This window comes from Onychomys torridus, chromosome 19, assembly GCF_903995425.1.
Source record: "Onychomys torridus chromosome 19, mOncTor1.1, whole genome shotgun sequence".
NCBI lineage: Eukaryota > Metazoa > Chordata > Mammalia > Rodentia > Cricetidae > Onychomys > Onychomys torridus.
In genome coordinates, this window is record NC_050461.1 from 56831140 (window position 1) to 56845308 (window position 14169).

The following is a 14169-nucleotide window of genomic DNA, read 5'->3' on the forward strand; positions in this document are numbered from 1 at the left end:
AATTTTTTGTGATGTGAAACCCTTTGGTGGCTGTTTCCTGGCCTTTAGAACCCTCTTCCTAACATGCATAGGAACTGTTGAGTGTAGTACTTGGGCTCCTAATAGCTCCAGGAGTTTTCAACCTTGCATACTTTACTTTTCTGGACTCTTAGGTTGTTGCCTTTTTTAGTATCTTCTCTGTGGTGGGCCAAGACTCCAGCTATGAAGTTAGGCAGTTACAGGCTGGCCTTGCTCCCTCATCACTGTCAGGTCCGACTTCTAATAGTTGGCAGTTGTTGTCTATACACTGCAGTTGTTCCACATAGAGTCGTGCTCTGGCTTCTTTGTCTTGGCTAGAAATAAGAGTCCCTTATACATGTGTGGATTCAGACATGGGCACACTTTTAGTTCACCAGGTAATACAGCCTACCAGAGGGATAATACATACTTTTGTGAGAAATACAACCATTCTTCACCATTAAAATTTGGATTTTAAATTGACTCTTATCACAGAAGTATTTATATATGTTTTGTATTCTTTGCCATGTAAATGACCCCAGGGTTCCCAGTTTCTTGATTCATTGACTCTGTACCCTCACATCTCTTTATGGTGTACCCTAGGTAAAAAGAAAAAGCCCATGCCTTCATTTAATTAAATATTGATAAGTAACTGAATTGGTATTATATAATCTCTTAAATTGAAAATATTTTAAGTAGCCACATTAATATTTATTGTTGCATTTGTAATTGTTTTAGTCTTGGGTGCTCTGTAGATTCTCCAATGATACATTACCACCATTTTATTCCACATTGATGTTTTCATGGAACTTCTTTTAAATACCACCAAAAACCTAGCTCTGCCAAGATGTGTTAAAAGGAATGTGGTGTAATCTAATACTGAAACAGATAGGCTCTGGGTTACTAGTTTTCTTAGTGTTTGATTATTGCTATTTTTCTTGGAGATCTATTTAGCCTTGGCTGTGTAGGTACATTTTCCTACCAAAGTTATTAACTGATAAAACAGAATCCTGTACTTGGTAGATCTCATTTCTGTCGTCATTGTTTGTCCTCAATAATGAGAAAAATAATCGAAAAGCCTGTTTTATCATACCAGTTTGCTTCTTTTGACTGCAATTGACACAGTAACAGACTAATGTCCTTCACAAACAAGGTCCTTCACAAGGTCCGACAATGAGTATTTTTATGGTTCACCTCTGATAGTTTGCTTTAAGTCTGTGTACCAGTCATATTTATACTTACATTCTTAAATTGTTTCTCAAGTTTAAGACTTGGTACCTTCATAAGTTGTCTATATGGCTGCCTGCCCTTATCTTACAAATAGTTTGATAAAGCTTTCAGCATGTATGTTTGTTCCTTGCTTGGTAATCAGAAGTTGTCATCGAAGTGAAACCTAGATAATGTCTGTGAAACACACACACACACACACACACACACACACACACACACACATACATATGACTTGATACAATGCAAGAGTAGACTTTAGACTTCATTTTTATTTTAGTATTTGAAAACTTGGTATGTGTATGCAATAAAATACTAAATCTAACTCCCTTCACATCCCCCAGGATACCCATACACACATTAGTCTCTAAACTTCATGTCCATCTTTTTTATTTTTATTTTTTAAAACCCACTAAGTCCGTTTTGTGCTACCTATTCGTGCATGGTATTCACTGGAGCATGGGCAATAGCAGGGGCCACTTCCTGGAAGAAGAATGTTGCTCCTTTGCCTAGTGGATCTCAACTGTATATTCACTTTTAAAAGTTAAAAGGCCAATGGATATATAGTTAAAACAGTTCCTACAGTCATTTGCCTGGTTTATTGTTGCCATAATTACTACTTGACATACAGCAAATAGTACTTCTTCAACATTTTGGGACCTATTTTTCAAAATACTTCTAGTATTGACTAGAACCAGTATTATTTAAAGCTGTAGTAATGGGTGGAAACATCACTAAATTGGAGAATGGGTTTGATTCATCGCCTAAATTGACAGCTTGTTTACTGTGATATTGATAAGTGACTTGTTCAACCTTGATAACTTTGTTTCCTTATAAGTTACTCATTTATAGTATAGAAATGGCATTGCATGTTTCCTAGAGAAGCAGCACTGCCACTCCTGGTTGTCTTGGACACCAGCCTCACTGGATACATAGTAGGTGTAGCATGAATATTTAATGAGTTCTCATTTGACTGACTAGTCCCATTGCTAGGCTTTGGTTTGGGTTTGGAAAATAATTGAAGGGCTTTGTAATGCATTGTAGTAGAATAATAGATTCTACTATAAAACATGGCTTTAAGAAACTAGCAATAGGTTCATGTTACAGAATGCATTGTCTTTGGAAAAAAGTATTAGTGACATTGTGTTTTGTAAAATATTTTTTAGGAGGAGCAAAACAGAGGCAAACCCAATTGGGAGCATCTAAATGAAGATTTACATGTACTGATCACTGTGGAAGATGCTCAGAACAGAGCAGAGATCAAGCTGAAGAGAGCAGTTGAAGAAGTAAAAAAGCTACTGGTACCTGCAGTAAGTAATTTGCATCATTTGGATTCTTATTTATTTGTTTTACTTATTTTTATTTTTGTTTTTCGAGACAGGCTTTCTCTGTGTAGTTTTGATGCCTGTCCTGGAAATCACTCTGTAGACCAGGCTGGCCTCGAACTCACAGAGATCCTCCTGGCTCTGCCTCTAGAGTGCAGGGATTAAAGGCGTGTGCCACCACTGCCCAACTCTTTTTTTTTTTTTTTTTAAACATTGTCCTTTTCAGATTGATTTGAAATTGTTGGGTTAATAAAGAATGGGTTGTTACATGTTTGTGATTTTATTTAACCATAAAATATAAAAACAATGGATGGCTCATGAAATATATAATGTGCAAGACAGGATTGCTCAAATTCTTAACGAGGAATTCCTGCTTATTTTTGTGAAGGAAGTGTGGTACAGAAGCAAACCTAATTAAGCTACTTCTTAAAAGTCCCAGGCTTAAATTGCTCTGTTACAGAAGAAGAGTTTCGACTTAGCTTGTTTGTTTTGCTTGTTTGTTTTTGTTGGGCTTTTTCTTTCTTTTTCTTAAAAAAGGGGGGTAAACTGGACTTGTTGGCACATGCTTATAATCACAGCACTCAAAAGATGAGAGCAGTCATATTTCTTGAGTTACAGATGTGCCTAGTTTACATAGTGAGCTCCAGGATAGTCAAGGCTGTGTAAGAGACCCTGTTTTGTTTTTGTTTGTTTGTTTGTTGTTTTTTAAACTAAAACAAAAACCACACAAAGAAAAGTAAGTAATAGTAAGTTAGAGATCTGTGAAACTATTACTGTATTGGTAAAGAAGACTTAGTGGGAACTCTGTTATTTGAATTGCCTATATGCTAGGTTCTCTTTCTGGCTCCTCTCCCCGATTCCTCCACCCCCACCCCCAGCAGAAAAGTTAATGTTGCCTGGCAAAACTGTTAAAGCAGAGTTTTGCTGATTTCATTGGCAACATTCCAAATGTTTTTCACATTTTGCTAATCTAAGCTAACAAGTATATCTGGGAATTTTTACAGAAGACATTAAGAATAAATCTGAGACTGGTGTCTCCTGAAAAATTGTCCAGTTGTCTCTGTTCTTGTGTCACCTCTTTTTATTCTTCTCTTCCCATCTTCTCCCTCAGCTCCTCTTCATTTTTTTATATTGCTACATACTGTTTCTTTTTGATAGGAAATGAGAAGAAAATGATATGAAAGGGTTCTCTCCCGCTACTGTAGAACCTAGGGATCAAACTTACGTAAAGCACATGGGCCATCAAACAATTCTACAAATGGTCTCCTCCCTCTTCATCACCACCTCGATTTGTAGACCAGGCCAGTCCTTGAATTTACAGAGCTTAATTTATTAAGCTATCTCTCATAATTAATAACATGAAAATATTCAATTGGCTGATCTTAAAGAAGCTAAGAAAATTGATAATGTATTGTTCTTGAAGCCATTTTGTTGCCTACATAAATGAGTTTGGGATCTGTTCTTTTTATTTTTCTTCTTCGAGACGGTTTCTCTGTGTAGCTTTGTGCCTTTCCTGGATCTTGCTTTGTTGACCAGGCTGGGTTCAAACTCACAGATCCACCTGCCTCTGCCTCCTCAGTGCTGGGATTCAAGGCGTGCGCTGCCGCCACCACCACCCGGCTGGATCTGTTCTTTATATCCCAGTAATTTGTTCTTCTGTTTCCTGACAGTGCACTTTTAATTCCTTGCAAGGAAAGAATTTCATATGAATTATATTGATAGATATATAAGGAACATGGACAGGCAGATTGTTTATAAATGCAAGTCTTTGCATACTGTTAAATCATTTTCTTCTTTTTCCTTAGTAATTGAGTGGTTTTGAAAAGCAGTGAAAGGAGACGTTTTGAACATTCTGTTAGTAGTTTCACAAACAGAAAAATACTGGAATGCTATGTATCCAACAATGCAGAGCTCTCATTACCCTGAGCCCGTGCTTACTAATGTAGCAAAAAATAGTTTACACTCTATTTACCCATTAGATTTTTTAGCCATTCTTTCTGTAATTTACTTTTATCCTGAAAGATACTATCTTGAAAAAGAGCATTGGTTTAGAAGCTTATTAATGAGTTTGAAAAGATGTTGGTCTCTCTGTTTGTCTACTTTAGGGTAACAACAGTAACAAAACACTAATGGTAAGACCTTGGCACACCAGCTCTTTCATCTGTGCAATTGTCCTTGGTGGTGCTGGTGCACTCCTTTAATCTCAAGGGAGGCAGAGGTACACTTCTGAGTTTGAGACCACCCTGGTCTACAAAGTGAGTTGCAGGATAGCCACAGCTATTATTACACAGAGAAACCCTGAAAAACCAAAAGAAAATAAATCATTGATACAATTGTGTGTTGCTCAATGAGCCTTACTTGAGTTTGCTCCCAGGTTCTACAGTGGTGGGAGAGAACCAGTTTCTGAACGTTGTCCTCTGACTTTCTCTTGAGAGCTGTGGCATGATGTGCATGCCCACACTCTCTCATTCCCCACACAAAGAATTAATTAGTTAATAAAAATTATTTGTGTCCAGAATATGAAAAGGTGGTAGCAAATAAATGAATGAAACTTTTAAGAAAGTGCATATTTTGTATTTTATGGGAAAATAACCAGTTTTGGTAGCTCTCTCTTCTAATAAAGGCTTTTTGGATTATAGCTGTTATTAATAAATAGGAAACTGATTTTAAATTGTACTACTTGGTATTACAGTAAAGAAATGAAACTTTAGAATTACAAACTAAAGAATAAAACACATACTTTAAAAGCATGGGTTCTATAAATTAATATTGCATTATAATTTCATTTTCTGGTATATTTCTACTTATGTCTTTAATTCAGTGTAGACATTACATTAAATATTTTAATTAAACTGAAATTTTAATGTGTATTTTTGATGCCTGTACCAAGACAATAAGACTTTGAAGACAACAGATTGGATATTTGAAATTTTCTATATAATTGGCCAGTTCTATGATACTTACCCTTGTGTAAGCTTAGCCAAGAGGAAAATAGTCTTTTATACAAAGTGATAGTTATACTAGTGTGAAATAAAATGAACTATCCATTTGTAGTTTTAGAAAAAGTCACCACACACAAAGATAAAGGTATAATGTTGGATTGCTCTGTTGTGAAGCACTGCATGCATTTTGTTGAATTCGGCTACTTGGAGTGTCATGACTGAGAATTGCCCATCACAGGCCTTTGTTTATACTGACTCTGGGTGTCTCCTGCATGGAGGCGCCTAGTCACTGGAGTAACCTGTCTTTCCAGTCAGATGCTTTTCAAGTTCTGGAAGGGAAGGACTGTGGAAAAAAGGAAAGGCAGTGGTAGCGCACACCTTTAATCCCAGCACTTGGGAGACAGAGGCAGGCGGATCTCTGTGAGTCGAGGCCAGCTCGTGTACAGAGCGAGATCCAGGACAGGCCCCAAAACTACACAGAGAAACCCTGTCCCGAAAAACAAAGATGGAGGGGGGAGGAAAGGCTTGTTCTTGGTACCCACTAGCCATTCTTTGACTTTTTGGAGACAGTCTCCTGTAGTTCAGGTTATCCTTGAACTCCTTATCCACCTACCTCTACCTCGCAGCTGCTAGGATTACATATGCCAGTATGCCCTTCTCATTTCTTTGATTTTCAATTAACTGTTGCTTGTTGAGAAATATTATCTAGTGATTGGTAATAGTTTATTCTTCCTCTTACCAGTTAGCAAATAGGAAAGTTTTGCATTATACAGCCTGAGTTTCTATAGTTTATCTTCTGATCTATTGACTACTATTTCTGCTTGAAAAAAAAAATCACCTAACAATTGCATTTGTTCTTATTATTGATGAATAATAATCACACATATTTGTGATATAAAGGTGATATAAAAACTTGTCACTTCAATTTTTTTAAGGCTTCTTTCATGTTGAAAATAGTTTTTGCGTACAATATATTCTGGTGTAATTTCCCCTCCACTAACTCCTTCCAGATCCTCCCCACTTCCCCACTCACCTAAATCCATATCCTTTCTTTCTTTTATTAGAAAACAAACAGGCATCTTTTAAAAATGAGATAAAAAGAAATTAGAGTCGGATAAAATAAAAAAAAAAGAAGAGCCAGTGAAAAAGCATAAACACACGCAGGCACAAAGATACATACATTTGTACAAATAGAAATCCCATAAAAACACAAAATCATAATATACAAATAAAAAATCTATAAAGTAAAAAATACCCAGACAAAGCATTATGAGAAAAGGGGGTGGGGGGCACTCTAACAATTCATTAGGTTCATTTTGTGTTGCCCATTTGCTGCTGGGCATGCAGTCTTCCTGCAAGTGTGGATTTTGTATACCCGGTGAGACTGCATTGGAGAATTTTTCCATTACAGTAAAGTGGTTAATTACAAGTGGTCAATTAGAGATAGCTTCTGAGTTGGGGATGGGGGTTTGTGTCCACTTCTCTCAGCACTGGCTTAGACCTGTGCAGGCCCTCCCTGTACATGCTGCCAGTCTCTGAATTCATATCTGTCAGTTCTGTTTTGTCTAGAAGGCCTTGTTTTCTTGATGTATTCCATTTCCACTGGCTGTTAGAATATTTCTGCTTCCTGTTTTACAGAGTTACCTGGGCCCAGAAGGGAAGGATTTGATGGAGACCTCTCGTTTAGAGTTTAGTGTCCCAAAGGGGCTCGCTCTCTGCATATTGTCCAGTTTTGTGTCGCAGTATTTGTTCCCTTCCACTGTAGGAGGGAGCTTCTTTGATGTTGGCTGAGCAAGACACTGATTTAGTTGTATAGCTGAATGTCATTAGGAGTCATTTTATGGTTGCATTCTTTTAGCAGAACAGCAGTTTTGGATTTCCCCTAGGTCTATGGCCCATCTAGTCTCAGGTTCTTGGCCATCTGAAGAGTGTTGAGTATGGGTTCCATCTCATGGAGTGAGATAGTGGTGGGTTGTAGTTGAGTTTTCCTGCCTGGCCCAGTCAGGACAAATCTCTCTTACCCGCCAGTCCCACAGTCGCTCAGACCCAACCAAGAAAGCACACAGAGACTGATATGCTTACAAACTGTATGGCCGTGGCAGGCTGCTTGTTATCTACCTTTTCTATCTTAAATTAACCCATTTCTGTTAGTCTATGCTTTGCCACATGGCTTGTGGCTTACCAGTGTCTTTACATGTTGCTTCTCCTGGCGGCGGCTGGCGGTGTCTCTCTCCAGCCTTCTACTTCCCAGAATTCTCTTCTCTCTTGTCCCGCCTATACTTCCTGCCTGGCCACTGGCCAATCAGAACTTTATTTACACAAAGCAATATCCACAGCAGTGGGTTACTTCTAAAACCTTTGTGCTACTATTGTACCAGTGTATCTTGTAGGCTACCATTGTAGATCAAATGGTATGTAGCTGGGTTGGTGTTTACCTTTCTCCTCTGGTAAGAACAGAGTCCTTCCATTACCTGAACAGTAGAGGTGAAGGCTCTAGGTAAGTAACAGCTTAACCTCTTCATGTTGAATGAGTTATATTAGGTAGTATCTCCAGCATTAGGGCTTTACCATCAGTTTGTGAAGTGCAAACAATAAATAGCCTTGGCAATATAGCCTTTGGCCAAGAAGTCAATTAGATGTAATTCATTCTGGAGACTGGACATTTCATTTGATGGTAGATGTCTAGTTGGGGCTATCTATCCCTGGTTATTTGGTGATTCTATTTAGATTTCTTTCAAATATGTATACATTTTATGAAGTATCTACTGTAGTAGGTTTCCATACAATCCCTCAAATGACCCTTAGTTTTAGCTATCTCTCCCCATATTTCCTCCCTTATCCCCATGCCTCCCCGTCTTCATATCACTTCAAATATTTTTCAGTTGGATTGTGGTAGAAGTCTTCTAGCTGTTTAGAAACACTCAAATTGTTATGACCTATAGTCACTCTTCTGTGTTACAAAGCACTAGTTTATTGCTCTTAATCTAACTGTAACTATACACCTCTTAAATAATCTGTCTCCCCTTTACTCTTCTGTCTCTGTATTCACTATTCTATTTCCTGGATCTGTGTGTGAGACCAGCTGGTTATATGAGATATGGCTACAACAGCTTTAGTTTCTATTAACAACACTTGTTGAAAACAACTTAGAAATTTAACTAAAATTAGTCAAATTACTTCTACCCACACTTGAATACTGATGTTAATATTACTGTTCATTTTCTCAGTGCATATTTTAGATGCTAGAATAATCATTCTAGTGTGATTATATCACTCATAGTTCTCTATGTCATTAAAGATTTATTAATAGTGTTACTCATGATTTCTCCTGGTGACATGCTTTAAATTCCATCATATATATGGCTATACTACCAATCAGTCTTTATTAAGCATTTAAGATTTTTCACAATTTCTTTTTAAAAAAGTTTATTTATTTATTATGTATACAATGTTCTGCCTGCAGATAAGCCTGCATGCCAGAAAAGGGCACCAGATCTCATTAGAGATGGTTGTGAGCCACCATGTGGTTGCTTGGAATTGAACTCAGAACTTCTGGAAGAGCAGTGCTCTTAACCTCTGAGCCATCTCTCCAGCCCATTTTCTCAATTTCTTGCTTATTAGCAGTATTGCATATAATATTTTTGTAAGGGAATATTAGGCTACCTGTCTGAATATTTTAAAATGTTTCCAGAAATAAAATTACCATGATTAAATGTGTGCTTTTTTATGCATAGATGTATAAGGACACTACATTAAGTGTTCACTTTACTAGTGTATATCTGTACATTATGATATGATAATCTCACTTGACAAACTTTGCTCTGAGGGGCTGAGAATGTGGCCTAATGCTTGCCAAGTATGTGCGGGGAACCCTGGAACTCCCCTTAGAAATAAAAAGACATTAAGGAGTGTTATCATTCATTGAGACATTTCATAATAATTTGCAACATTTTATTTAAAATTACATTTAATTGCTGGATTGAGGATTTAGGAAATGAGAGTTTCAAATGTGCTCAACTGAATAGCTCATGATAAAGTGACCCTTTCAATATCTTTTATACACTTTATCCTGTCATCTACTTGAGTATCAAACTTTTTCTTAATAGGCTCTCTCTATATGATCTTTGTAGCAAAGGCATTTGTGTGTACTAATTGTTTTTAGTTTGTGATTACATGTTTGACTTTTATAATTTTAATCATAGTGACATTTTTAAAAATTTCAGGTGAGTCCACTAGTTTATTATGATTTTTTACATTATAGAGAAGCAAAAAAGGAAGAGACCAGGTCTAGGGTCCTGTCGTTTCCTCATAATACTTTCTAGTAGGCCCCACTTCTTAAAGGTTCCTCCATTTGTAACAGTGCCATACATTATTACATTTGAGATCCACATTGTGTCAGTCAGTAGTAAGTCTTACTTCATTTCTACTTTAAAATGATAAGACAGCTAGATTTTCATGAAGTCAAGGATTTTAGTTTAAATACATGTACCTTTGTATGATACAGAATCCACATTGTTTGAGAAATAACTTCTGAATTTGAAATCCCACTGTTGTGGCTCTTTACTCTGTGTTTTCTCACTGATAGCAGAACACTAAACCTCCACATACACGTAATAACGAGGACTAAATGAGCTGGCACATGGAGAATGCAGAGACTGCTGCCTAGCAAATCTTGTTCTGTAAGTTTGTGCTGTGTCTTCTCAACATTGGCTGTATCTCCATGTTCTTAGTGTGCTTACCTTGTTTCACATATTTCCCTTGTCCTACTTCACCCACAGTTGTCTTTGAAACCCCTAATTAGCTCATGTGCCCATTTCTAGCCTTGAGGCCCCTCACATCTTTGTTTACATTGCAGTCTTTGTCTGTCTGTCTGTCTGTCTGTCTGTCTGTCTCTCTCTCTCTTTCTCTCTCTCTCTCTGTGTGTGTGTGTGTGTGTGTGTGTGTGTGTGTGTGTGTGTGTGTAAAACTTTTTAGTGTTGTATTAATTTGCTTGCTTGGTTTTTCTGATGAGGAAAGAGCCCAGAATTCCATAGTACACTTTTCAGCCTTTGGTTATCCCTAAGGTGCACATTCATTTACAGCATACCCACAGAGTGAGCCATTGCTTTATTTATTTAAATTTCTTGGATTTTCAGTCCTTTCACCTATGAGCATTTTATGCAACACAGTTTACTGGTGCTTAGTGTAGGCTAGGTGAAGTCATAGGAGAGAAAGCATAGGGTGCCTGCCATCTTAAAGCTTACCTTTGGAATTTGATTACTAACAATAAACAAAAGTTTCAGTCATGTGTTTTAATAAAGTGGTGCAAAGAAAATCAAGGCAAGATAAAAGGGATAGAGAACCATGGATTAGGGAAACACTATTTTATTTAATGATTACAAAATGATTCTTGAAAAGGAAACATTTGAGAAATACCTAATTGAAATGTGTGGTACGCCCATTTGCATATCTTAGAGGAGTTTTCTCAGTTACAGAGAACAACAGAAAATGCAGTGGTCCTGTGCCATGTTTGGAAAATATCATGGTGCCAAGCATAGTTGGGTGAGCAAGCTGGAGAGATGTGGCAGGTAATTGAGAAAGTAGGTTAAGGCAGGTTGTCTTTATTCTGAGATAGGCCTTTTGAAGGAATTGAGGGCAGGGATGGAATGATTTGATACTTGTTCAAAGGATTCTCCTGGCTGCTAGGCTTGTGGACTTTGAGGGCAGTGGTAAAAGCTCAGATGCCAGTTAGACAGCATTCAAGTTCAAGTGCTTATTCAGAATAAGTCATAGCTAGAGACACAAAAGTTGTTTGGACTATAGTCAGATGGTGGAGGTAATTGACAGGGCTGGGGGGAGTTTTGAAGTTGAAGTTGACAGGAATTTTGATTAGACTTCAATGAGGTCTGATGGTAGATGATGACTTTTATCCTATTTAGAAGAGCAAATCTGGAAGAGAGTTTGGAAATGTGGAAATTAAGGAACCAGATGTTGAGCTACACATGGCTAATACCAAATGGAAATTGGATAAGAATGTAGAGCCATCGTGTCACAAGTATTTAGAGCTAAAGGACTGGAGATGCATATCATCACGAAATTAGATGTAGGTTGCAGGGGAAAGATTGCAGCCTGTGCTTGGGAATCTTTACCTTGGTCTAGCTGTTAGGAAGAGATTGATTCCTGAGGTGCAGTACAACTGGGAGTCGTAAATCTTGGGAGTGAAACCAACTCGTATCCTTCCTGAGGAATGCATGCACAGGCTTTATTTTACACAGTTGTTCACTTCTAACAGTCTAATGGGTGACTGTTGGATTTAGCCAGGCATTGGTTTATTTTTTTACGAATTTAATGTAGGGGGGTTAAAAGATTGATTGTCCTATAACCTCAGGAAGGAATAGAACATTTAGTTAATTTGTGTATATACAAAGATAAATCTCTTGGAAGAATTACTAGGTCAAAGGATACTTTTAAAAGTACAGTTTATATTTTAATAAACTTCATTGACACTACAATGCTCCTAAATTATCGTCTAGGAAATCTATACTAGTTTGCAGTAATGCCAATATTATATGAAAATGTCTGTTTGACAATCTCAGACCTGGGTGTTATCCCAGGTTTTAAATCCACTGCCAAGTTCTGTAACAAATAAATAAGGAAAGAAAGAAAGAGAGAGAGAGAGAGAGAGAGAGAGAGAGAGAAAGATTTTGCTTTTTTTTTTTTTTTTTAAGCCCTTCATGGCCTGAAGCTTGCACTCTGAAGTGCTGCAATTACAGGCTAATGCAACAACTTTTATTTATCTATTTTAATCTTTTGAAGTGATACATACACTACAGCCTCTGGTTTCATCTTGTTGGGGGGTATGTTATTTTGCTTACGATATCATTTAAAGATTAAATTACAGCTAAAGCCCAAAATTGTCTTGTTTCTGTTTGAATTTGCCATCATTTTTTACTAGAAAGATAAAAGGACTACTCTGGCCTTTCTGTAGAGAGAGCTAAATCTAGGGTGTGTGGGATGAGTCATAGAACATTGTCAACATTGCTTGATCAGAGCTTTATAATTAAGTGGAATTAAAGTATTGTCTTTGTGTTTTTATGTCTGCTGGTGTTTTGAGGCTCTTAAGTAAGTCAGTGTAGATGTCTTCAGTTCAGTTTTTTAATTAAAAAATTACGTGTGCATTTGGTCAAGTGTTCATCTGTTTGAAGGGGGACTCAGGTGGTGGAGGTCAAAGACAACCTTAGATGTTGGTCTCCACCTTCTAACCTTGTTTGAGATAGGGTCTGCTTCTGCTGAGTATGCTAGGCATCCTGGAGTGTGTCTATGGATTCTTTTGTCTTTGCCTCCCCATTAGAGCACCAGGAATACAGGCACGCACTGTCCTACCCAGTTTTATGTGGATTTGGGGGTAGAAACTTGGGTCCTCATCCTTGCTCAGCAAATACTTTACTACCTTCTGGAGCAATACCCAAACCCCACATTTGGGTTTCTGTTGTTTTTATTTTGTTTGGAGACAGGGTTTTACTATGTAGCTCTGGCTCATATGAAACAAACTGTGAAGACCAAGCTGTCTCCAGAGGCTCAGAGATCCTTTTGCCTCTGCCTCCAGAATGCTGAGATTGAAGGTAAATACACCACCATGCTGTGCTTAAATTTGGGTTTTAAAACAACCTTATGAAGTAGATTTCATCCCCTTTTCCAATAAGCATACAAGGGACAAATATACCAGTCACCCCAGATAATAGTTCAGTATTCAAATCTCACTGTATAATTAATAAAGGTTTTGTAATGGTCATACATTATTCATTAGAATCAGATATTTAGAAGACTTGTTTTCCAGAAAAATAATATTTTTATTTCAGATGTTCCTTTGATAATCACTTTAATCCTTTTGTTGTCTATTTTACTGATAGACCATGCAGTAAGTAGGAATAAGTAGCCTTTTTTCATGATATATAATTTTATTATTTTTTATTTTTTTATTTTTTTTTACCATACAAGTCCATATTCATTGTCTTCAAGTATCTACTGCAAATACACTCATCTTTAGGGACCTTCAGCAGAAACTGTTGATAGGTATGCCTGCCTCCTTTCTTTGGGGGTTGGGGAGGCTAGCTCAGGATCCTCCTGCTTTGGTGTACCATCCTACCTTCTGGTATTAAGGCCTGATACCATTATGCTAGACTTTCAAAATATTTCTGGAATACATCTATTCCCTCTGATTGAAACAGTATCCTTGCTTCTCATTTTCACTTCTTTCAAGTCATTCTCCCAAGTAAGTTAGTAAAGATGATACTTTTTTTTTTTTTTAACTTTGTGCACAAACATTTTATTAAGATGTGTGGAAGCTCCCGTGGGGCAGGATGATCACCAAATGTGCTTGACCAGACAGAACAGTCAGCAGACACATGCTTGGACTGTTTTCATCATAATGCTTAAAAGATACTGCTTTCAGAATCCCAATCCAGAGTTGGTGGTGGTACTACTGCTGGAGACTCCTCTGGAGACAGCCTCCTCTTTCACTGCCGCTGCCAACACAGGCTGCATTCCAGCACTCAGTTCTCAAAACTTGAGGAAGTGGACACTCCTCATGGGAGGCCACAGCTAGATGATACGTTTTTAAAATATACTGTTGGTTGTTTTTGCTCATAAGCTCCTTTGGCTCTTTTGGGAGACCTGCTATCCAGCTCCCAAATAAATCA

General features: G+C 37.5%; 1 protein-coding gene across 7 annotated transcripts in view; it reads left to right on the plus strand.

Annotated features, from left to right (window-relative positions):
• Positions 1-14169, plus strand: part of Qki (QKI, KH domain containing RNA binding) — a 129642-nt gene that overhangs the window by 83605 nt on the left and 31868 nt on the right. For all 7 annotated transcript variants that reach the window (XM_036168984.1, XM_036168986.1, XM_036168988.1 and 4 more), the window contains exon 4: positions 2391-2534. In XM_036168984.1, the coding sequence (XP_036024877.1) occupies positions 2391-2534 (144 nt within the window). The remainder of the gene's footprint in view (positions 1-2390; positions 2535-14169) is intronic.